Here is a 26799-nt window from a genome sequence, read left to right on the forward strand (position 1 = left end):
CCAGCACATAAAGGTCAAAAGCCAGCAATTTTAGCAAATAACTAATCGATAGGAAAAACTGTCCTGTTGATAAATAATATCCTACCTACTTTTAACATAAAATGTTCTGATTAGGGGAAAAGATGAGTTCTAAAGATTTCTAATCCATAGAAAATGTGTTCCTATTTACTTAACTGAATACATGACATTAATAAATCTTCAGAATTCATAATCATTTTCCAACAACCTCATTTCATTCAATTCAAAGCTCACATTATATGCCTTTTTTTTTTCCTTAAAGGGAAGGGAGGGGAGAAAGCCATTTCAAGAGAAGCCATTTAAGTCTGCCAAAACCAAGATTAAATAACAGAAATACAGAATGGTACTTTATACCTTAAAAGTTCCAAATCAATATAACTACTAAAAGTATAAAAACTAGGGCAAATTAGAAATCATTATCATTATATATAAAGTTTATTGAAGGGGGAAAAAGGATGTAAGAAGGAATTAGTTGTGCAGATCCAGAAAAAAGCTCCTAATGAAATGTGAAGTACAGATGCTTCCAGGATATAGGATTTGGATTATATTCCAATAAACCCACTGTAAAGTAAAAAAATTAAGTCGACAGGGCACTTACCAACTTACCAAACATACATCCAACTTACCAAACATTATAGCTCAGCATAGTCTACTTGAAATGCTCACAGAATACTTACAGTATCAAACTTTGGGCAAAATCAGCTAACATAAAGCTTACTAGTATTGAATCTCATTTAATTCACTGAATATTGTATGAAAAGCAAAAACAGAATGAATATATTCTTGTACTACTGTAAAGTTGGCAAACTGCTAGGTCAAACCATTTTAAGGTTCAGGACCACAGGTACCCTCAAACTAAAATACTAATTTATATCAGAGAGGATGGCTAATAAACAATTACAAGTAAATTTTCCTCAATAGAACATCAGAAAATAATTCATTTAATATTCAACACTGACCTTCAGGCCTAAACTTTATACTGAGACTTTATATTAAGTTCATTTCTTTCTTTCTTCCTTTTCACTTCTCTGCCTTTCAGTCATTCAAATCTGTTTTTTAAAAAAATTGTAGTTAACTGGTATGTGGTACACACCTGCAATCCCAGTACTTGTGAGGCTGTGGCAGGAAGTTCAAATTCAAGGCTAGCTTGGGCTATATAATAACTATGAAGTCAGCCTGGGCTATATAGCAAGATACTGTCAGAAAGAAAGAAACAAACAAACATACGAACATTAACAGCAAAACCAAAACAAACCCAAAAAGTAGTGAGATGGAGCTGATCTGTGAGGGCTCCAACGTTGGCTAAAAGCTAGTTATAATAACTCCAGTTCCAGGGGATCTGTTGCCCTTTTCTGGCCTCCACTCAGTGCACTTACATATATGCAGGCAAAACACTCATACACATAAGATAAAATAAATACAATAAACCGGGTGTGCTTTCAAGTCCAGCCTGGTCTACATAGTGAGTTCCACGACAGCTGGGGCTATAGGGAGATCCTGTCTCAAAAAGACTAAATACAATAAAAAATTAAAATGCTGATGTTTCTTATACAATTATCTCCCAGATCTATTTGTAGAGAATAACGAGAGGAAAAGCCAAGTGCTAGGACATCAACTAATTATTCTGAGAGCTACAAAGAGAAAGGAATAAAGTAGTATCCTGACTCTTACATGAATAGTCTTTCAGAGTAACCCCAGAAGTTATAAAGGAAAATTCTCCTGTATAGAAAATTTAGATAATAAATATAAAAGGAAAGATAGTATATATGCAGCCACAGTAAGTGGCTGAAGAAATATATAGGCAATGGCCAAAGGGTTGCTAAAACTATGGAGGGGATTTGGCCAGCAATCTCATAATGGAGATAATTAGTTGTGTCTTCATATTGTGCAATTTAAAGTACACAGAACCATATCTTGCCAAAGTCAGCCAACTAATCCATTGACTATACGACCAAGCCTCTAGACAGAATTCCAATTACAGGAAACATACAGATATAGGCACATGCTTAACGCCACCATAAGGAAGCAATCAGCAAGACAAAACTGTGGGAAATCCAACAGGACAGTTTCTTCAACAAATGAATGGAAAGAAGAAAAAATGTGGAGAAACAACTACAAATTATAAAACAAAGCAAACAAATGCAATGTATTTGAACCATGACTCAAATAAAAGGACTAAAGATATTTAAGTCAAGCAGGGCAATCAGTTAATGAGAAATTAAGAAGATCCGGTAATATGGTTATGGTATTTTAGAAAAGGATTTCCTGTTTTATATTACTTATTAGTGGAAGGCTAAAGTGTTCTTCATGCTTCTATATACAATATATTAAGAGCTGAAAAATCTGAATATGCTTGAATTATAAAAAAAGAATAACCAGTATCACAGAAGTTGGGATAGCGGAGGAGCAGCCACCAGGCATCACATCACACAGGCTCCCACAATGCCAAGGAAGGTCAACTTGGGGGCTATGGTCAAAGTGTTAGCAAAACCCACACCTGCCAAAGTGAAAACCAAGAAAAAAAGGCTTGCAGGAAAGGATAACTCTTCGGACAAAAAAAGTGAAGACAAAAAGGAAAGGGAAGCAAAAGGAAAGGTTAAAGTGCCCAACCAGGAAACTAAGTAAGACCTGCCTGCAGAAAACAGAGACCAGAAAGGAGGAGAGCCTAGCCTCTGATAAAGAATAGAAAGATGTCAAGTCCAACTGATCACACAGCATGTCTGCCAGCCTCTCTGCACCCTTCTTGCTCAATTCAGAAAAATATTTGTCAGCTATCTTGTAAATGTGAGTTTTTTTAGTAGCTTAGAAATATTTTTGAAAGGGGAAAATTCCCACCTCATCCCATTTTTTAAGTGTAAAGAATTAAAAAAAATATTTTATGTGTATGAGTATTCTGCTTGCATGTATATAAGTGCACCCATGTCATGCAATGCCTGCAGAGGTGAGACAAGGGCATCAGATCCCCTGGAACTGGAATTATGGAGGGTTATTAGCCACCATGTGGGTGCTGGGAACCAAACCCAGGTCCACTGCAAGAGCAGCCAGTGCTCATAACCACTGAGCCATCTCTCCAGTCCCAGATATTTTTTTAAGAGGTGAAATTATTTGCTGTTTATTTTTTGGTACAACCCAAAAACAGTGGGATGCTGAATCATGGGACGCTGTGACTGTCTTGGGTGTCAATGTAACAGTCACTGAGGGGGTCAGTTTTATATCCTATGACACAGCATACTAAATGGCAATTTGTAGTTCCAGTGTTCATTTAATGTGCCTTGAGTATTTTAGATGACTTCCAGTTCCATATTTTTTTAGTAGAATTATTTTCTTAGAAAACAAAAACAAAAAACCACTCCTTGGCTATCACCCTGTTAGAACTGTGTGCACTCTGTACTATCTCTGGTCACAGTGGTCAGGCTTTCCTAACAATTTTGATAATGTCTTGTGAAAGATGAAAATTTGAGTGTTTAGGGTATGTGATACAAAGTTTCAGTGGAAGTAGAGACTATTAATGTTTGATGATATTGTTAGATGAGGTCCTCTTAAGGAAAATTTGCTACCAAGTTTGAAGCTGGATCACTTTTAAAAAGAAACACAATACACTTTATGTTTTTGTGCACGAAGCCAGGCTTGGTGGTACACACCTCTAACACCAGCACTTGGGAAGCAGAGGCAGGTGGATCTGTAAGATTGAGGTCAGACTGATCTACATAGTACCAGGCCTGCTGTGTCTACAGGGAGACTCTGCTTCAAAAAAAGACCTGCCCCCCGATCAAAGAATTGTGTTTGAATTAAAATGTCTGTGCACTGATCCTGATACTGATTACTGAACCACTAAATTCTCAGCATGAAAGAAAAAAATAATCAAAATTTACAAAATCTGACAGACATGGTTGCGCACGCCTTTAATCCTAGCACTTGGGAGGCAGAGGCAGGTGGATTGCTGTCAGTTCAAGGCCAGCCTGGTCTACACAATGAGCTCCAGGCCAGCTGGGGCTACAGGGAAACCCTGTCTCAAAAAGACAAAAAAATAAAAAAACAAAATAGTTATTCTTCAATAAAAAAAGGGACTATTAGGGCCTGGAGAGATGGCTCAGTGGTTAAAAGCACTGGCTGCTCTTACAGAGGACCCAGGTTTGGTTCTCAGCACCCACATGCCCCTAACTGTAGTTCCAGGGGATCCAACACCTTCCTGTGGCCTGAGGGCATTATACCATGGGTGTACTTACATCCAGGCAAAACACTCGTACATATAAAATATTTAAAAATCTTTCTAAAAAGTGACTACTAGCAACTCTAATGAGAAATGTTGATTACATACATACACACACACACACACACACACACACACCCTTGGGGGCACAGAAATCACTTTTTGGGGGCAGGGGGGGAACCAAAACAATGTTGCTTTTAGGCAATTTCTGGGGATTTCAAACAACTAGCATAACCAAAAGTGCTGAACTTAAAAACAAAAAATATTAACTATTGTCTTTTCAAGTACGAGCCCAAGAATTATTGATAACTATAATGGCTATGTATTCATGACTTAAAACCTCACATAAGAATAACCTAAAATTTCAAACAATTCTAATAAAAGGCAGGAATCTTTTGGTTTTTTTTTTAATAGATGGGGGTCTTGATCAGTGCCCTGGCTAACCTTGAATTTGTGATTATCCTGCCTTAGTCTCCAAAGTAGCTAGGATTACAAACTCATGCCAGTATGCCCATCTCAAAAAAATTTACATTCTTAATATGTGGGCTGAGTAAAATGATTTATAGAGTATGTAAATTCCACTTCCATAAAGTACTTCAGCAATCATGACATTTGACCCAAGAAGAAATCTAATACAAGGATGTGTAAATCACAATCACTTAATACTCAGGAGGCAAGGGCAAGAGGATTACTACTATTTTTTTTTTTTTGGTCTTTTTGAGACAGGGTCTCCCTGTAGCCCCAGTTGGCCTGAAGCTCACTATGTAGACCAGGCTGGCCTTGAACTCACAAAGATTTGCCTGCCTCTGTCTCTGCCTCACGCATGCTGTGACTACAGGCATGTGTCACCAGGCCTCACTGGATTACTACTAATTTAAAGGCAGTTTGGTCTATGCAACAAGTTCAAGGTCAGTCAGGGATACAGAGCAAGATCATTTCAAACAACACGTTAACAACAAAACAAAAATATAAATACTTTTTTCCCACAGAACACAGGAGCCTTGCATTATGACTGCATCATAAGGAAGTGTGGGACAGACTCTTTCCCTTTTTTTATTAAACAAATTTTACTTGTATTTTTTGTGTGTATGAGTATATTGCCTACATGTTATGTAAGTGCACCTCTGTTGTGCAATGCCTGAGGTCAGAAGAGGGCATCGGATTCCCCTGGAACTGGAATTAGAGATGTTAGTTGCCATGTGGGTGCTGGGAATTTGAACCCAGGTCCTCTGGAAGAGCAGTCAGGGCTCTTAACTGCTGAATCATCTCTCCAGTCCCAGGACAGATTATTTTCATGAATAGTAGGTATAGAGAAAATTCATGAATCAGAATTATTTCCAATCTGATAGGGACTAATGTTGACATTCTCAATCATATTACAATTAGAGCTAAGGGAAATTGGGAGATTACAAAAGAAAGCAATTCAGGTAATTACTAATTACAATCAGAAGTGAGTTAAATATCTGATTTCCAGTTAGAGCTTTTGGTGCAATACTACTAGGCTACGACACTGAATTCTGGCTGAAACATTTGAGTATTTTCCTTAATGGACTAGAATCCCTTCTCTAAATAATTAGGCCAGATTCTTCACGGTCTGAAAAGAAACACATCTTCAGATTGTAGCTTAATTACAGGTATCTAAAAATTTACTTATATTCAATTTCTAATGATATTATATAGAATGAGTCCATTTATACAAGATTTAAAAAGCACAAGCACAAGCAGTAACAGTTAAACAGGAACCTGATCTGCAACTTACCTACAAAAAAAAGGTGACAGGACATGACAAATATAATTTTAACAAACACAAAACTATTGTGATATACCTATTTTTATGGTTCTAATGTTCCAAATTTCTGTGTACATTTCAAAGGCATGTCTTAAAGCATTAAGAAGTATCTAGTAATAACAGAAGGAACTAAAAAGCTCCTATGATTAAAGACAGTTGATATAAGAAGGTTTAGACTAAGAATTAGGCAGGTTTGCTAAGTCTGTGAATAGTGCTGCCAAGGAGACTTTAGGACTCCACCTGAATAAATTAATTAGTACATATTCTGAATACCCAAAAGAGCAAATCTTCTGAAGAACAAAGGTTCAGAATTTGGGACACAGGACCAGTCTTTTCACAAAAAGAACTTTAGTCCACCACACAATAACATAAATTGAAACAATGACCATCACAACAAATACCTTTTGGTTACAGAGACATTTACTGTTATTGATGAGCCTAAGGAAATAATAGTTATATACTGGGGACTGAGAGCCAAGCAGGGATACTAACGTATGTTTATAATAGCAACATTACATTTTAAATCACATGCTAATTTAACTCTCTCCAAGCACATAAAGTCAGCAATAGAACACTTCGGTTTTATAGCTGTACTTAGAAACCCAAAAATCTGAAACCTAATTTTAATGACAGATTTTCTTTGATGAGATAGGGATTGCTATCTATCTTCTGATGTCTAACATCCTTCAAAATATACTGTTATCTGCAGGAATAAATGCTTCCCAGAAAGGAATAAAAAGTAATCACCAAGCTAGTAATCTGAAGGTGGGGATAATTTTAAATTAAGAGATAGAAACAAAGTTCTGAATGCTTCAACTTTAGGGATATAACATGCGTAAAACATTTTTTTCTTTAACATATTCAAAAGAGAAATTCATCAGCTTCTCTAATGAGCACACACTAAACTGATATCCTGACAAAACCTTCTGTAAGATGGCCAAGCATTCAAAGGCCAAAGTAAAAAACACTATACTAAACTAATTATTTACATTCGGTTACTATATAATTAATGTTTTCTTATGGTGTGCAAACTTATGATAGCAAAATTCCCCTTACACTATCACGTAAAAATAGTTGAGTTTTCAGATGCTTTACAACACAGAAATCAAAAGCACAGACAGGAAAAAACACACTTTGTATGTCATAAAAAGAACATTAAGATACAAAAGAGGGTCTTTACTGTACATTAGACCCTCACTTTGGATTTTCAGGAAAGTATAACTTTTTCCAAAGGCTAATATCTAAAAGCAAAAGCAATTCAGCATGTTTTATCCAACATTAAATATCTTACATACATTGTAAACACACACAAACACACATACATGTATACATACAAATAAAAAAGGGTTTTGGTTTGTTTTTTTTTACCTAAATGCAAACTGGATGAGGATCCATGTGATGAAAGTGATGGCGGTGGCGTAAGTGAATGTCCTGGAGTTTGGCTTGGCAGAGGCATGCCTATTGGACTTGGAGAGGAGGAAAATCCCAGACTATTGTAAAATGGTTGCCCTATGGGTGCTAGGCTGCTACTAGATCTTTTGTACAAGTCAGAGCTAGTAGATAGAGACTCTCTCCTTGTGGCACTACTACTTGCAGAACTGCCAACTGAAGAAGAAATAAAAAAAACCCTAATTACATACAGTGTTAACTGAATAAAACCTAACCCCAACTCTTGCAGGGCAATAACAGAAGTGATCACAATAATTATTTTTAGAAACATTATGGAGAAGATAATTACTGTGATAACTACATATAACAACTTATTAATCATAAAAGGGTATAAATGCACCCCAACAAATAATTAACCAAATACTTCATATAGCCGTCATGTTTCATTATTTCACACATATTTACCACTGATGCATAGGAATACTGTGCTTTAATACCCTGGTATGATTTATAAACTCTGAAATTCAAGTTGCCTATTTTAAGACATGGTAAAGATTAAATTCAAGTTAAGTTTGACTTTGGTATTATCCCAACGTCTGGAACCTGTTTTTAAGACTTCAACTCAATGCCAAGAAAGATTATACTAAAAATGGAGCATTAATATACTTCCTTCACTAATCACAGCTGATTTGGCTTCCAGCTGTGTTCAAAACAAAGCCCTTTAAGTCCATATTGGCCCGAATATTAGTTGGTTGTGAAATACAAATGGGAGATAACTTCTTAGTAGTTTTCATATTGTATGCTAAACAAAAATTACAAAATATATATGAAAATACAAAACTATCTTTCAGAAAATTAATGCCTCCCATGACTATACCAAACTAGAAACATGGTTTTACTTTTTACCCTCAGAACTCTTAATTTGTTAAGATTCTAGTACTGACTTTCTGAGTTCTTGTTCAAGTTAAAAGACGTCTCCCCACCCAACCATCTGTTTGGTAACACACATGTTACTTTATCTCACAGATCTTATTGAACTATATGCTAATTTTTTTGGTTTCTATTTACCTTCTAATTCTTTCCATTTTGTTCTCCATAAAAACTTATGATGTATTCCTTTATGAGCTATATGCACACACACATATGTATGTATAATGTATGTATGCATGTATGTATGTATGTACATATGCTCAGAAGAACATTTCAAGATCTGGTTGCAAACCAGCATGCATTTTGATAATCAAATCCTTAACTGGGCATATAAAGCTGCCCCAAACTCCTAATTCTCAAGACTCATTTAGAACTGATATTTTCAAATAAATCTTACTTTGAAATATCAGCCTCTTTTACTCAAATGCCTTTTCTATGCTAAAGGATTTCTTATAACATTTCTTAATCTGCCAAATAAGTCTTCGAGGGATAAATTCTATATTCGGACCAATATGGCAATTCTTTGCAAGAATTGTAGTTTCTATAAAATCTTGATTTTCCATCATAAGCCATACATAATTAGGCAGTGTGGATTAAAAACAATTAGCAGAGTACATGATGAGTACACAAAGTTGAGTTTGTAATACAGATAAGAACCACAATTACATTGATCTTGTTAAATTCAAAAATCTACAAGGAAAAAAAAAACATGGCTTATGCTACCGCGGCAGTCAAAAATTATAATAAAATACTTGACTTCTATATAATCCAATGTGGTTTCTAAAATACTAGTCATGTCTTAGGGAAAATTTCACATTTTAAGACCTTATATGTAATTATTAGAATCTACAAGACAGCTGTATGTACTTTTAGACCAAAAGCAAACAATGTACTAAATAACTCTTTTTGAATTGGTTTTGACAGAATTGTCAATATATGCTACATTAAATATGCTCATTTAAAAGGACACTGTCAAAGTGATTGTTTGAAAACACAGACATTATGCACTATATTTTAAATTTCTATTTATTCTAATAAACAATTTAATGGGTAAGGAAAAGGGACAACAGCTTTCTAGTCAAAGTAGTAGCATTACTACTACCCTGGCAAATTACCAAAGAATCTGGTTTTGACACATGCAATATTTTCCTCCAAAAAGGAATTCAAGACAAATCATTAAAAAATACTTCAGAAATTGCTTTAAAACATAAAAGCTAACCCTTGAAATTTTGCTATGTATCTAAATTACCTGCAACACTGACAAACGAAATGAACTTAAAATACTAAGAAGCTGGACAAATAATGGAATCACTACTCATTCACCACTTTCTGGCCAACTATTTTATAAACTGGGGTATTTAATACTGCTCAAAAATAAGAAAATGACTGTGTATGTGTAAAAACGGAGCTATACATTTTAGCCTTCACATAACTGTGCAGTTGCTACAGTGTGAAATGGAAATGGATAGGCTTAACAATACACATGTGCTGGGTGTGGTGGCATATACCTTTAATCCCAGGGTTCAGGAGGCAGAGGCAGGCAGATCTCTATGAGTTCTAGGCCAGCCTGGCCTATATAGTGAGTTTCAGGCCAGCTGGGATAAGTGAGAGCCTGTCCTTTAAAAAAGAAAAGAAAATAAAGTGTAGCACTTGAATGTACCTCACAAAATGTCCACAAGATGAAAGACTATTTAGAAGCTAGTAGTTAGGGATGCCACCTGCTGACACCCCGTTTTTATTTATTTATTTTTTTTGCAGTAATGGGGATTAAACCCAGGGCCTCATACATGCTAAGCAAGTGCTCTACCACTGAGCTACATGTCCTGTCCTAATGCCCCCTAAAGCAAGGTAAAATTGACATTTCCCTGACTACATATCAGAATTTACTATGTGATGCTCCTAAAAAAAGAGGCATGAAGGTCACTTCTGACATCAGCACTTAAGGGGTAAAGTCGTAACTAAATGACAAATGGGAATCTCAAAGAATTGAGTAAGATGACCTATAAATCTGCACCAGACCATCAGTAGCATGCATTACAAATATGGAGCTTATCAAAGCTGTTTTATCTATAGTTAAGACTATTTTTCTTGTTTTATGTCTATGATGTTTATTTTTTTACAGCTATACATTCTTTCAGTTTTGCTCAGAATAGGTAGGATTCTTTTAGGACAATGGGTCAATTAGGTTAGAATCAAAGAATGAGCCTTGAAGGAGTGTAGAATCTAGACAGAAAAATAATGAACTCCAAAATGAATGATGAAAATTAATAGAAAAATGAAAAGATTGAATACAGCCTCCAAATTCACCCAAGTTATACTCATTTAAAAAATTTTGTGTCAGGCAAGCATGGCATTCTTTTATTATATTTCACTGGAACCAAAAAGTACACTTGTTATCCCCTTCAAGTATACAGCTGTTGTAGGCCATCCCTAACACAAAGATGAATGTTAAAAATTCAGAAGACTCTTCAGAAAAATGACAAGCCATCCAATGGCACTGTGTTAGCTTTGCTCTTCTCTTTCTTTTCTTTGCTCTGGAGATAGAGTCTCATGTAGCCAAGTTGACCTCTAACTCACTATACAGATCATGGACTCCTGGGCCTCATACCTCAACCTTCCAAATATTGGGATTACAAATCTGCACCACTAGTACTAGGGATCAAACTTAGGACTTTGATCATTCTAGGCAAGCACTCTACCAACTCAGCTATAGCCCCAGCCCAGTTGTCATTTCCTACATCAGAAAAGAATGTATGTGAGGTGGTGAGAAAACAGATGAGAAACGAGTATTAAGGATTCTAAAATATACAAAAATCTCTTCAGGTCCAAATTAATAACCCTCCCTCTTGAAGGCTGTCAACTATATTAACAGACTTAGGGTAAGCCTTTTCCCTAATGTGAAGTTGTTTTAAAATTATGGTTTCTTTCTTTGTTTTAAAATTATTTAATTTTATGTATATGAATGGTATGCCTGCATATATGTAAGTGCACATGTGTTGTGCAATGCCAAGGATAGAAGAGGGCATTGGATCCTCTGGAACTGAAGTTATGGACTGTTGTTAGCTGCCATGTGGGTGCTGGGATTCAAATCCAGGTCTTTTGCACTAGCAGTCTGTGCTCTCTAGAGCTGAACCATTGCTCCAGTCACAACTAAGAGACAACCTATTAAATGGTGGCAAAGGTTAAATTATTTAAGTATATTGGTAGTTTCACATGAGCTTGCTTTAAGTATTTAAATATATATCTACTTGGCTATTAGCCAAATAAAACTATAATCAGCTACCAGCATTTAGTAAGATTGAATCATCCGATAAACAATAACAGATGTTTCAAAATTACCCAAATTTTAAGAAACTTACTGCCTCAAACAATTATGGTAATAAATTCTTAAATGCTGGAGGAGGGGGGGGGTGCTAGAAATGAGCCAATCATTCATAAATGTTTGAAAGATCTGCAGGAAGCGTTTGTTCTTCTATGTAATTAAACTAAAACCCCAATACTTTATTCTTATCCTTCCTACACTGCATGTTATTACTGCTTGTCTTGATAGTAGGAACTTAAATACCTCATATACACTTAAGCAGAGTACTCTCATTTTAAAAACAAACCTACCTGATGAACCAAATCCACTGAGGGCTGAGCCTATAGCAGCTCCCAAAGAACTACCACTTCCAAAGCCAAGAGATGCACTTCCAGGTTGACCAGGTCCGTGAGAAAATAAAGAACTGCTCTGGGAGCTATTAGCCAAAGAACTGCTCCCATAAAATGAATTTGACTGCAGATTAGCGCTTGGCTGCTGCTGCTGCTGCTGTGGTGGCTGAGTGCCAATTGGCCGAAATAGACCATTTGTGCTGCCTGTAAGACTATTTGCAGTTCCTCCAGCTGCTGCTGCTGCTGTAAAATAAATTTCAGATACTTCTTAAAACTACCCTGAAAATTAAACAAAAACCAAAAAACCCTCAACTACCACCAGACAAATATTATCTCTAAAAATGCGAGGTACACTTACCAGCCTGTGCTGCTGCTGAACTAATTAAAACAGGTGTTGGAGCCATTAATCGTACTGGAGCTCCAAGGCCAGTTCTTGCTCCAGGGCCAACCACTAAGGCACCAGTCTGGTCGTAATAGGCAGTTGGAGCTAGTACTTGATAGCCTAGATGACATTAAAATAAATATTTATAATGAAAGCACTCAATATAGAATACATGCATGCTTATTTTCCCTTACATTTGTGTTTTTACCAACCCAAACCAGCTATTTCATACTATTACTGCCAAAACCTTTGATACCTACCAGATGAAAAACACCACATTTGAGATCCTTCTAAAATATATTAAAAACAGGTAAACATTCTTCTAAATTTTAAGAGGTACCTGTATGAGAACTGTCTTTTATTACAGACCACAAAAAGAATTACTTCCTTAAAGCAGAAACTATAGGACTCCGAGACCTATTATTAGAAAATTATCAGTATTTAGTAGGTTGGAAGAGAATGGACAGAAAGACTAGGGAAGTAAGTTACAGTACTATTAAAAAAAAAAAAGTAAATTTCAGTAGTTTTAGACTAAGTACTTCATTATCAACATTCCCTTAAATTTTCACTGATAAGCATCTTTAAAAATTTAAAATATAGCTTCTTCCTCCTCGTTTTCCCTCTTCCTTTTTCTCTTCCTCCTTTTTCTGCTTCTTCCTTCTTTCTCTTTTTCTTCCTCTTCTTCTAATTTTATTTATTTACTTATTTTGAGATGGTCTCACTATGTAGCTCTGCCTGATTTCACAGAGATCTACCTGGCTGTTTATATGAGTGTTGGGATGAAAGCTGTGTGACACCACACCTGATTCCAATGACTTTTTAAATGGGAAATTTCATCAAAAGGCAACACAGGGAAACTGTGGAAGTGCGTGGAGATGTATTTAAAAAGACTGCTTCTACCTGTACAAATAGATAGGCAGACAAATTTCATAAAACTATACGAAATAGAGCCAGACATGTTGGTGCATGCCTTTAATCCCAGCACTCAGGAGGCAGAGGTAGGCGGATCTTTGTGAGTTCAAGGCCAGCCTGGTCTATGAAGTGAGTTCTAAACCAGCTAGAGCTACAGGGAGACCTTGACTCAAAAAGACCAAAAAACCCAAACAAACAAACAAAAACTTACTATATGGAGTAAATTATATTAAAAAAAAAAACCCTAAAATATAACTTCAGCAGGTAATTTAAGATCACTAAGAATATAGTTTTAAAGGTTCCCAAGCTAGTCTGAAAAAAATCATGTAGGCATTAGTTTTACTGTAGGCTTGTGTATAAGGCAGGTGAAAATCTGCATTATTTAGAGCTAAAAACAAAAAACCCAAGTTTTAAAACACAGAGCACCTGAACTATACTACAACATCAGTTTCTGAGTTGTAAATGAAGGTCAAGGAAAATCCTTTGTAACATGACATGAGAAAAACTTAAAGAAAACTGAGAACAAATCAAGTAGATTTCTTTTTAAAAAAAAATATTTTATTTTTAGTTTATGTGTATGTGTTTAGTGCGCGCACGTAGGTAAGTACACCCGTGTCGTGCAATGCCCGCGGAGGACAGAAGAGGCTCTTGGATCCCCTAGAACTGGAGTTACAGATAGTTGTTAGCTGCCATGTGGGTGCTGGGATTCAAACCCTGGTTTTCTGCAAGAAAATCAAGCAGATTTATAAAAGAAGTGTTCTGTTAATGGTGGGAATAGGACAAAAGCCCAAAGGACCGAAATGGTCTAAGGGATGGAGAATTATCAAAATAGGCAAGGAAGAAGCCAGCTCTTCATAGCCCCACTATAAGGTCTTGGACTTTTACCAAGAAAAGGTAAGAAACCATCAGAAGGAACAGAGGAACAGAAAAGGCTAATCTGATTTCTCTTTCACTCTGGCAATCTTGTAGAAAACAGACTCTAAGGGGATGGTCTCCCTACAAGGAAAGAAAAGAAGAAAGGGACAGAGAGATGGATCAGCAGTTAAAAGCACTGCCTCTCCTTCCAGAGGACCTGGGTTTGGTTTCCAGCACTCACATGGTGGCTAACAACTGTCACTCTAGGGGATCTGATGTCTTCTTCTGGCCTCTGTAGGCTTGCACAACACAAGTGCACTTACAAATATGCAGGTAAGTGGCTAGAGAGACGGCTCAGTGGTAAAGAACACTTGCTGTGCTTCCAGAGGACTCAGATTGGATTCCCAGCACCCACATGGTGGCTAACAGCTGCTATTAACTCCAGTTCCAGAGGATCAAAACCCTCTTCTGGCCTCTATTGGCACCGAATGTATGTGGTGTACTTACATACAAAGTAAGTATGTTTCGCCTGTGGTGCAGGCAAAACACTCATATACATAAAAAGTAGGTAAGAAAAAGAAAAAAGGATGAACTAGAGAATCGGAATGGAAAGGTAATTCAGCTAACATGCAAGGCTGGCCAGGTCAGAGAAGTGGCAGGTGTAAAATGATGGTTGGATGTCAACGACCAGCAGTATCTACTAAGACTAGATGTGGGTTAAGAGTGGATTTGCTATTTTCTATGAAGCAAAGGTGAACACGAGAATGCAAATTTATCTAATACACATTTCCAACTTATTAACATGAGATTTGTTATAGGTTTTTTTTGAGAATTTTATGTATTGTTTACATCATTTCCACTCTTGCCTTTCCATTCTCCCCCTGCACCAAATTCAAGACCACTTCCATCTTGTGTACATATATAACACATACCCTCATGTGCCTATTTAATGTTACTCATATGTAGATGTGTTTAGAGCTAACCACTTAGGGTTTAATAATTTATCACGTGGCTTGTCCCTAAAGAAAACTCCCTCTCTTAGTGGCCATTGCTCGGCTGTACCTCTTCATCTAGGGGTGAGGCCTTGTACAATTTCCCCTATCTCTGTTGGCATGTCGACTGGTGTGGTCATTATTCATGTCTTATTTAGGCAACTAAATCATTGATATTTCAAAGGCACAGCCTCCTTGTCATGTCTAGAAAACACTGATTCCATAGCTGGCCAACTAGTTTCTTTATTTCAAAGATTTTATTATTTTTTATGCATATACATGTGAACCTGTGTGAGTATGTGTACTACATGCTTACAAGGAGTCCAAAGAGGCCAGAAAAGGGTGTAAGATCGCCTGGAACTGGGGTTACAAGCAGTTGAGTCATCTGATGGGGGTCCTCTGTATAAGAGCAGTCTGTGTCTTTAACTGCTGAGCCATTTGTCCAATCCTTTTAAACAGCTTTTTATGGCGGGTAAATTTCCCTGATATTAGATATTATGTGTGATGGTCAATTTTGGTTGTAAACTTGACACAATCGAGAATCATGTGCAGAAGGGGCTCTGAGAGGGCACTGCATATGCTAGGAAAGAATTCTACCACTAACCTACACCCCAAGAATTGCTTTGTCTGTTTTATTTGGATTAGCCCCTATCTTTATTATTTGCTTCCTTATAGTCTATGGATATGTCCATTTTTTTTTTTTTCAAGCTCACTGATTTCTAGTCTCCCCAGTTCTTGGGGGGTGTAGGCAATCTCCAATTACTGAAGGTGGGGCACAGAAGAAAATCAAGAGCTATAGATAATTTTGGGATTGAAGGCAAATATTTCTAGTTCTGTATGGCAGTATACTAAGTTAATAAGTGAAACACACTAAACAATAATAAGATAAACAAATTTCTCAAAGAGATGAGTTCATTGTCTGACACACTTGATTTTCAGAAGTGGTGGAAAGATACATAAGGTAATGTCTGAAACAAGGGCAGAAATGTTAAGTGTTCAGCAAAGAACCCAAATTGACAGGCTCTCCTAAGGAAAAAAAGTAAAATTATATGAACTTTTCCAATACTGACATCAAAGTTCAGAAAGTAACTCAGCCAAAGTAACGAAACAGTCCTGTAGCTCTGACTCTACCACATATCCTCACAGAAGTCAAGACTGTCATCTGTATTTAGGGGTATTTAGAAGAGACGGAGACTAGTAGAGAGCAAGGATGGATGGATGGAAAACATGGAGAGAAGAGAAAGAATTTCTTAAAAAGTCAAAGAAGAAAAGGCATATTATGCATTTACTACCAAGTCACACAAGAGCCATTACAAAAGAACTATGAAGACGGGGCTTAACAGAACTGAGGGGAAGAGTATATATTTTTTATTGTACTTTAAGATAGTTTAAGGGGCTGGAGAGATGGCTCAGTGGTTTAAGAGCACTGGCTGCTCTTGCAGTGAAACCGGGTTTGATTCCCAGTATCCGCATGTTGGCTAACAACCATTATGTAACTCCAGTTTTAGGGGATTCGATGGTTTCTTCTGACCTCTGCAGGCACTCCACAAGGGTGTACTTACACACATGCAGGCAATACACTCATACATTAAAAAAATAAATACAATAAAATATTTTAAAAGACTTATGTGTATGAGTGTTTTGCCTACATATGTGTATGTGCAGAAGAGGTCATCAGAGCCCCTGTAACTGGAAAGAGAACCTAGGGCCTCTTGCTACAGTACAGTGCAAATTTTGACAAGCAATCCATGAGGGAACAGAAATAAAACTTAAGTTCATGAAAACAGAACAGTAATTGAAGGGAAGAAAGTGTGGCAGGAAGATAAAGAATGAAGATACATTATTGAAAAGCAGGTGTCACACAGGATTAAAATCGGCCGGGCGTGGTGGCACACGCCTTTGATCCCAGCACTTGGGAGGCAGAGGCAGGTGGATCTCTGTGAGTTCAAGGCCAGCTTGGTCTATATAGTGAGTTCCAGGACAGCTGGGGCTACAGGGAGGCCCTGTCTCAGAAAGACCAAAAAAAGAGAAAAGTTCAATGACCAGGAATGTAATCATGAGCAATGAAGAAAAACAGGAGTTCAAGAAGCCTGGCATGGCGGCACACACCTTTATCCTACCACTTGGGAAGCAGGGGCAGTTAGATTTCTGAGAGATGGAGGCCAGCCTGGTCTACAGAGGGAGTTCCAGGCCAGCTAGGACAAGATGACACTGTTTCAAAAACCAAAAACAAAAAATGTAGCTGGAGAGATATCTGCTCAGCAGTTAAGAGCACTGACTATTCTTGCAGTGGACCTGGGTTTGGTTCCCAGCACCTACACATTGGCTAACAACCTCCAACATGGAGGTTCCAGTTCTAGGGGAGGCTAGTTCCCCCTTCTAGCCTTGTTGGGCATTGCACTGATATAGGTACATTTGCATACATGCAGGCAAAACATTCATATACATAAAATAAAAACAAAGAGCTCAAGATTATTGTAAGAAAATCCATTTTTCAAGTAAGCGCTTTGTGAATATCACACTTTTGCATACTGATACTGACAGATAAAAAATAGCCGTATGACGAATAGGGTTGATCAGGAGAAAGCAGAGTTTATTAGCAAAGGAACACATGGGACAGATTCCCTTCCGGGCAAGGAAAATATCTGCCCTGGGTCGTGAGCTGGGGTCTTTTAAGGGGGAGGTTTTTGCTTCCTGCAGAAGGCAGGAAGATTTTTTTTTTTTAAGTTGGGGGTGTGTGTGTGTGTGGGAGAGGTGGACTATTAAATCCTGTTCTCTTTAGAGATCAAAGGGGAAGCCTGCTGTGTTGGTCAAACAGTGGAGAAAAGTCTGCTTCTCTTGACTTCAAAGACCAGGATGCTTATCAGCTCCAGTCCCTTTCCTCAAGAGCTCGAGAAGTCCGTGAGACCCTGTTGGTGAGGGGGCGGGGCTATCTGAACCTTAACAGATACTATTAAATTATAAGCACCAATAGTTTACGATGCTAGAAATGGGCTAAGTGAACTCTAATAATGCTCAAAGTAGAAATGTTAGTTGCAAAACTCTCAGTGGACTACTCTTAAGCAGCTGTAATGGCAAACATTTTCTTCTTGCATGTCAATTCTAACTAACTGGTTTTATTCCTTGAAGCTCTATACTGAAACTTTGGGGATAGGTTCAGCTGGAAAGGTGTTATACCAGAAACAGTAAAAAAGAATAAAGATGCCTATGTTGAGAATTTTGGTATGCATTTGCCATTCCTGTTACTGGGTCTCACAAACAAAAATATCTGGCTTCTAATATTAACTTCTGAGTTCTAAATAATTTATTACAAGGTGGGCAATCTTCAAAGATACTTGAGTTATTCATTTTAATAATTAAAATCTCTTGAAATTCCAACAAATACTTCTCCTACCCCACATACTGAAACAAGCAAACTAGCAAGCAAACAACCCCACCAAACTATGGTTAAGCACTTATATACCTGGCATGCCTGCAGCAAGGCCCTGACCAAAAGCCAAAGTTGGATTTGCAGCTGCTGCAAGTGATTCTGCTTGCTGCCCCTGCTGGCCCTGATTGGGAGTAAGAGGACGCTGACCTGCTCCAGTACGAAGAACCTACAAAGAACAAGTGACTCTCTTAAAAATAATGGAACAAATTTATCTTTAATAACTATGTATATATCACAGGTACATTCTGTATATACTTTGAACAATAAAACGTAGATTTAGCATGAAAAATTACACATGACTTTACTATTAAAAAACAAAAAACAAAAAACCACTGGCTCTTGACAACTAGAATCATCTATAAAGCAACATGGAGGTTCTGGATCTGAGTTTATTTCTAAGTACTATTCTCTATTTAAGGAAACCTAACTAAAGGGAAATGGCAAAATCATGGATGAAGACTTAGGAAAACTACTTTCTAAGGGTGAAAACTGAAACAGGAGATGCTTAAGGGATAAAAATTATGATGTCTTCATGGGATGGATGCCAAGTAAAAATTTCAAAGCCATTTTATTTTTGAAAAATTCAGGGAATTAGCAAAAGAATAAAAGCTCCTTTTAAAAATAAAATCTTAGTGTGAAAAAGTAAAAAATAACATCAAAACGAGGTGAAAAGCTCTGATCAAGTTTTGTTACTTTGTACCACATAGCTATTATAGTGCTGATATATGACCACAATGAACTTAATAATAAATCTCACAAATATTCCAACAATTCAGGACACAGTAGATTCATTCTAAGTTCATACACACAAGTCAACAACATGGTTGGCCAAAGATGATATATATTAAAAGATGCAATGATGTGATGCAAAGAATGAGCCAAAGGATAGCTTCTACAGCATTAAAATATATTAAAGGAAATTAAGAGTAAAAAATAGCTACCAAGTATGTAACACTGCATTTAAGTCGCTGCTTTTGTATAAATATGAACATGATAGCCAGAATCCTCACATTTATCAACAAAGTGTTTACAATTATTAAGATAATTTTCTTAAAGCTGAAGCTTTGTGATTAAGAGCTCATACTGCTCTTGCAGAAGACCTCAGTTTGGTCTGCAGCATCCACGGTCAAGTGGCTCACAACTTCAGAAGTTGCAGTTCCAGATCTCTTCTGGCCTCCATGTACAACCACAACACAAATGTGCACATCCCAGCATATACATAAATAAAAATAAATATTCTTGCCGGGCATGGTGGTGCACACCTTTAATCCCAGCACTCGGGAGGCAGAGGCAGGTGGATCTCTATGAGTTCAAGGCCAGCCTGGTCTATATAGTGACTTCCAGGACAGCTGGGGCTACAGGGAGACCCTGTCTCAAAAAGACCAAACAAACAAACAACAAAAAAAATTCTTAAAACCAAGATAAAACAAAACAGAAAACCCAAAGAGACAGCTCTTAAATACCCAGAGTTCATCGATTTAGAGGATTCTCAGATACTGCTTAATGAGAGAAGGCCTACCTGTTGCTGTCCAGGCTGAGCTTGTGATGCTGCTTGCTGACTGGTTGTGCTGTTTGCCGCAGCTGCAGCTTGTTGCTGAAATAAATTGGCTGGATATACCCCCCACGGAACACCATAATATTGAGGTGGAACCACTGCTGGACCTAGAACCCACACATCCCACCGAAAGAAAAAAAATAGTCACTACATTTTATATGAGGCCAATTACTATTAAACTATAAAGGGAGACAGGCCTAAGACTTAGGAGCTGACCATATCCTTACAATCTATTTACCCACACTTGCTATACTCTAATTCTATTAAGGCATAAGTATCATCCAGGTATGAACTTTTTTTGTTGTTGACTGTTTTAATGAGAGAGTGCCACTAAGACTGGCCTCAAACTCAAATGGTCTAGCATAAGCTTCCCAAAGTGGACTGATTATTTAAAAAAAAAAAAAAAAACCCCACATGAAGTGTTTGTGACAAGTGTTCTTACTGGACAAATGTAAAGCAAACTCCAGGCTACCAATAAATTGACAGGACACTTACTCATCTATTCAACATGTATAGACTGCCAATTTATGGGTCTAGTATAGACACCGATAATAATTTGGGAAATATTAGCTACCATAAAACTGCAAGATTCTTAAGGATATTTCATTACTTAACATTTTTGGGGGGTTGAAAACTTTTTTTTTTTTTTTAACTTTGTATTACAAAACTAGAAACCATGGGGGCTGGAGAGATGGCTCAGAGGTTTAGGGCACTGGCTGCTCTTGCAGAGGATCTGGGTTTGATTTCCAGCACCCACATGGGAGCTAACAACTGTTCGTAACTCCAGTTCCACAGGATCCAACGCCCTCTTCTGACATCTGCGGGTACCGCATGACACAGGGTACACCTACCTACAATGCAGACAATATACTCACTCATACACATAAAAATGATAAATGAAATGCTAGGGAACAAGCTTGCTAGTTCAATACTTGAACTGTAAGCCTTGAGCTTAAAGTTATTTTCCTATTTGAAATGGAATTGGTAACCATTTTTATAAGCAACTGAAAATTATGAAAATAAATGAGGCATCATAGTTTATGTGGTTAGAAAATGAGACTAGATGAGTCAAGACAAGAAGTAGATGACATAGCACAGAAGAGATTTAAGAAAGGAAATGAGAAACAGCACAAATTGCTCCCGCTCTATTTTATTTGAGATAATATTTGATTCCTGGAGAGTAAAAGAAATATGTATCAGAAGCCCCCAATTAATGAATAAAATGTTACCATTCCTGACATACAACACATGTCCTGAAATCATGTCTAATAAAATTTTAGGACATTTAATTTGTGTTACTTCAAAAAGTCACACTCTCCTTCAGCCCAGCATAAATAATCAAATGATGAAAATGAAAACCTCTTATAAACTCAAGACGAAAAATATTCTAAAGATAGTGAGTTAAACACAACTACAAGGAAGAATGTTTGAACACAGAAAAGGGAGTTTTTATGAAGAGAAACACTGTAAAAACAAACCTAGTAAAACCACCAAAACCCTCACTGCAACAGAGCCAGAAACTGCTTGTGGACCCTGAACAATTAAAAAGTGCAGAGTCCTAAATTGAGACATACTCTAAGACCACAATGCACTTTGGATTTTGAAGACTGAGCATGAAAAAGAGAAAAATGTAAGGGCTATTAATATTTTAAAATATTAGAGATTAAAACTGGAATATTTTGGATATGCTGGGCCAAATAAAATATACAACCAAATTAATCAGTTCCTTTACCTTTATATTGTGGCTACTAGAAATTTTTATATTTTCTGGCTTATACTGCATTTCTACTAAATAGCAATGTTGTTATAAGATCTAAGTAAACTGTGTATGTTAAATGCACTCTCAAAATTGCTTCTTTCAATCCTATATATAGATGTGTATGTATATGTATGTATATGTATGCATATATAACAAGCTAGCATTTAACATATAATATCCAGTTAAAAGCACCAGAAAACTGTATATCCCAATGGAATCACATGACACAGATGTCTACACCAAAACCTAATGACTAAGAATGGTTTATTTCAGTCTTATAGTTTAGACATCAAACAAGAATTTGAAATTAGCTTTTTCTCTCACTTTTTAAAAGAATATCTTGAGTTTCAAAGCCTTCAAATTCCTATGAAAAGATGGGACCATTCAACAGTCCTAAGTACTAGTAGTAAACCAACTAGTAATAATCATTTCATTGAAGACATCTCTGAAAATAAAAAAATCAGTGACAGTATCATTTTTAAGTCAGTCCACCAGCAGACTCATGCCAGTGAACATATTTCTAAGAATGAAAGCAACACACTATCATCCCTACAACTAGGAGAAACAATGCCTAAGACTTAATTCTGTCTCTAGAGCCAATCCAACCTAAAACCAACTTTCCCCAATAACTTTATAAAAGACCAGCAAGTTTTTCTGTAAGACTGCCTGATGAGCATTCACCTTTCTCCAACTTCACTAAGTAACAAATACAGCTTTGGTTCTAAGGACAACTTTGAGAACATTCTACTTTGTCTGTATCCTAGCTTGTTTGTACTGCTCAAGAAACTTTAAATACACATTCTCTCAAGATTTCTGAAAATCTTTACACTACACCTCATCTGGGGTGTACCCTACCTCCATATTATTTCCTGAAAAATAATTTCACTTTGCTTTTGTCTGTAGGTATTAGGATTGGGTATTTATATGAAGATATATGGTCCATAGTGTATGATTTCTGAACTACAAACTGGAAATATAAACCAACTATTCAGGGGGATGAAAAAGAGTTACTATTGATTAAATGCTGTCTGACATTAGTATAGTTGAAAAATTAACTCTTTGGAAACTTCAGTTCATTATGGAACAATGTTCTAGTTTTTCAGGGTAACTTCCAATTGTTCAAATAGATAAAAAAAAAAAAAAAACTTGCATCAAAATTAAAACTAAATCTATAACAAAACACAAGGATAAACAATAAGTTACCTGCTAATGTTGCTGCTGCAGCCAACCCTGCTGCAGTATACGGATCGGTCCCTGGAGGAGCAGCACTAATAATATATGGATTTGGCACAAATGCAGCTGGAGCAAGGCCTGCTGAGAATACACCAGCTATATTTAAAAAGGGAAGAAATAATGAATACAAATATAAAGTATTATTTTCTTCACTAGGTAAAAACATTTCTATTCTGAATCTGGGGTGGGAGAATAGACAATGAAAACGCAAACTTTTGCTAAAAAGCCCCATTTATGCAACACGCATAATATAATAATAGGACTTTTGCAGATATTAAATATGAAATAGCTAAACAGTATCAGTTCACAAAAGTCACAAAATAAGTGTTTAACTCTAGAACTACTGTTCAAATAGTTGCTTATCATAAAATTTTTTAGGCAGTATTATGAACTAAGAACCTAGTGAGGAAGGAAGAGTTAGAAAAATAAGTAAATTAGCAATTAGAATACAGCATAATGTGCTATTAACATACAGAGAAACAATAGCACACAAACTTTGGAAGTGTTTGGTGAGATGAATGCCATACAGAGTAAAATGAAGTAAAACTGGAGCTATATCGAGAAGACCCATGAAGGGCTTTCTGGGTCATTCTAAGTAGTTTGAATTTTGTCCTCAAGGCAACAGAGGGCAAGGAAGAGCCCAAGAGAGACTGACTTTAAAATCCATCTCTGAACACAGTATAAAACTGCAAATGGAATTGATAAAAGCTAAGGAAAATTGAAAAACAATGTATTCAAAGTACTCTTAATCCTAGTACTCAGGAGGCACAGACAGGTGGATCTCTGTGAGATCAAGGCTAGCCTGGTCTACATAGCAAGATCTGGGCCAAGTGGGGCTACAGGGAGACCCTGTCTCAAAACCTTGAGTGTTATTTTGTGTGTGTGTGTGTACACGTACGTATAGGTCAGGGGGCAAAACAAAACAAAAATCTGATTTTCTGGAAGTAGATTAGCTGATCTTCAATTTCCCCCCCCCCCCCGAACCCAAGACAAAACAACCTCAATATAGACAAGAGAACATGTACCAAGCTTGAATTTTATCAGTAATAAATAACTGAATTAATTTACTGTAAGGACTAGATGTCAAAGATAAATAATAGAAGTATTTAAAGAAAATTTCTTAGGATTCCTTTTATTGAACAAATTTTAAAATTAACATTATGATTGTATAACAGTTATAAATAACAACATTTAAGTTTCTAGACATTTAATTCTCAATGACCTACTGAAAAAATAAAAGATTAGGGGCAGACAAGTTTCATCAAATTACAGGTTTTTAAAAATTCAAATTACATAAGATGGGCACGGTGGCACACGCCTTTAATACCAGCACTCAGGAGGCAGAGGCAGGTGGATCTCTGTGAATTCGAGGCCAGCCTTGTCTACATAGTGAGTTCCAGGACAGCTGGGGCTACAGGGAGACCCTGTCTCAAAAAGACCAAAATATAATTAATAAATAAATAAAAAAATAAAAATTCAAATTACATTTATTTGTGTCTGTGTACACAGAGGTCAAGTGACAACATGTAGGAGTTGCTGCTCTTCTTCCATCACGTGGGTTCTGGGGCTCTAACTCAGGTCATCAGGCTCAGTGAAAAGTACCCTTACATGCTGAGCCATCTTGCTGACCCCTTAAAAGATTTTTATTTAACACATAATGTAAATAATAATCGGAAACAAATTTTCCCATTAATTCCTTACCATACAACCTATTACTATTGATCAAGAGAGGTTTTAAAATGTCACCAAATCAAGAAATGAAAAAGGAAACATTTTATGCCTATCAATACAAGATTTTCCTAACAATCTAAATAAAAATTATAACTTATAAAAACTCACCTATATGTGGCTGCTGAGCTGCTGCTAATGCATATTGCTGCTGTTGAGCTGCAGTTAACTGCTGAACTGTTAGAGCATTTGTCCTCTGAAAGAGCTGTTAAGAGAAAATATTTAATATAAAGATTAGTAGCAAAACATTTCAATTCTCATTAGAAATATTTTAAACATTTATTTCAAGAACTTTTTATTTGCATTTTATATATATACACATATATGCATACACACACACATATGTTTTGCCTGTATATATATAAGTGCACCTGTGGTGTGCAATGCCTGTAGAGGCCAGAAGAAGGCATCAGATTTCCCTGGAACTGGAGGTAAGGATGACTGTCAGCCTCCATATGGGTGCTGGAAATTGAACACCAAGAGCAGCCAGTGCTCTAAACTACTGAGTCATCCCTTGAGACCCTTCAATTAACTTTCTTAACCACAACATTTTAATCAATAAAGCATTAAGGGTGCAAGAACCCTTATCATTCACATTAATGCCTCATAGCGCTTCACACCAGTGTATTAAGAGATTACTTAAAGAAGCATGCTTTACCTGCTGCTGGGAATTGTAGTCAAAAAGGCCTACAGTAGCTCCTGAAGAGTCCATGGGTACCTGATTACCAGGATAGTCAAACTGTAAGGAATCCAGACCAACTTGTTCCATGGCATCTAGATTCTGAGTTTCAGGATTTGAAAATTCTTCAACAAGTGGTTTATTAGGTGTAGGATTAGGAAGAGGACCCAATCCTTCTGGGGGATTAGTATTGGGGCCAAGGCGCTCAACTACTTCAGTTGGAGAAGCTTGACGACTTCCAGGGGTACGACTAAATAAAACAGAAAACCACTATGATTAAAAGTAGCAAATCAAAAGGCAAAGTGGTAAAGAATGAAAAAACAAATGCTCATAAAATATGAAAGAAAATAAGGCATTCTGGGCTACTAACCATTCCACTTTTTCACATTTTTTTCCCAAAGAGCTGATATAGTTTTAGTATTTTTAATATTATTGATGATTACTTTCCCCAATTTGAATAGCATAATTATATAACTAAAAATGGGTAAGAAAAACTGGACAATATTCCAAATTAGGATCATACTATCTCAAACCTTTGTCTAAAACCACAGACAAAATGAATGTGAATATGAAAAAGATTATTAAGCTGAAAATAAAGGTTAAAAACCACTCATCAAAATTTGATCACACATCAGATGATGGTTACAGTTTCATGACTAAAAGGAACAAAATACAGGGTATGACACTGTCTATAAAAAAAAAAAAAAAAGGGGTTGGGGGGGGGGGCGCACGCCTGTAGTCCCAGCACTTGGGAGGCAGAGGCCAGCCTGGAGTTTCAGGACATCTGAGGCTACAGAGAGACCCTGTCTCAAAAAGACAAAAAAAAAAAAAGGGTGAAATAGGGGCTGAGAACGGAGGGAAGCTGCCTGAGAATGCCCAAATCCTGCCTCCATGTGGTAATAAGAGTTATACAATTTGGGAGTCTTTTAGATAGACCCACTGAAAGGGTACTCCCAATTGCCTCACCCTGCGTCCCTGTTCAGCATGGAAGAAGCCAGAGCAGTCTGCGTCCTGATTCCCTATTGGCAATTTGGGTTTCAGGGGATGGTGTGATAAGAAAAGGAGGTAGGAATTGGCTAGGCGGTTAGGGTAAAAAGACCCCAAAGAAAAGTAGTAAGTTTCTTTGCTAAAACTCACAACGTCCTTGGGCCTCTTAGCAATATACTCCGTTCCAAAGGCGAAAAATGTCAAAGAATTTGGGAGCTTTTATCTAATCCATAAAAGATTTTAGGGTTACCTCTTCAGAAGGGGGAATGTTAGCGAAGCCAGAAGCCCCATATAATAATA

General features: G+C 36.8%; 1 protein-coding gene across 7 annotated transcripts in view; it reads right to left on the reverse strand.

Moving 5' to 3' along the window:
• The window catches only part of Pum2 (pumilio RNA binding family member 2), a 92617-nt gene that overhangs the window by 27381 nt on the left and 38437 nt on the right, over positions 1-26799 (reverse strand). For 5 of the 7 annotated variants that reach the window (XM_029559199.1, XM_008824204.3, XM_029559198.1 and 2 more), the window contains 8 exons: positions 25492-25762; positions 24945-25038; positions 23076-23201; positions 20078-20220; positions 18592-18724; positions 12346-12489; positions 11949-12230; positions 7386-7622 (listed from right to left, as the gene is read on the reverse strand). In XM_029559199.1, the coding sequence (XP_029415059.1) occupies positions 7386-7622; positions 11949-12230; positions 12346-12489; positions 18592-18724; positions 20078-20220; positions 23076-23201; positions 24945-25038; positions 25492-25762 (1430 nt within the window). The remainder of the gene's footprint in view (positions 1-7385; positions 7623-11948; positions 12231-12345; positions 12490-18591; positions 18725-20077; positions 20221-23075; positions 23202-24944; positions 25039-25491; positions 25763-26799) is intronic. The other 2 variants (XM_008824208.3, XM_029559202.1) reach the window with 1 other exon arrangement.

This window comes from Nannospalax galili, unplaced genomic scaffold, assembly GCF_000622305.1.
Source record: "Nannospalax galili isolate Female #2095 unplaced genomic scaffold, S.galili_v1.0 scaffold69, whole genome shotgun sequence".
In the NCBI taxonomy this organism is placed as follows: Eukaryota; Metazoa; Chordata; class Mammalia; order Rodentia; family Spalacidae; genus Nannospalax; species Nannospalax galili.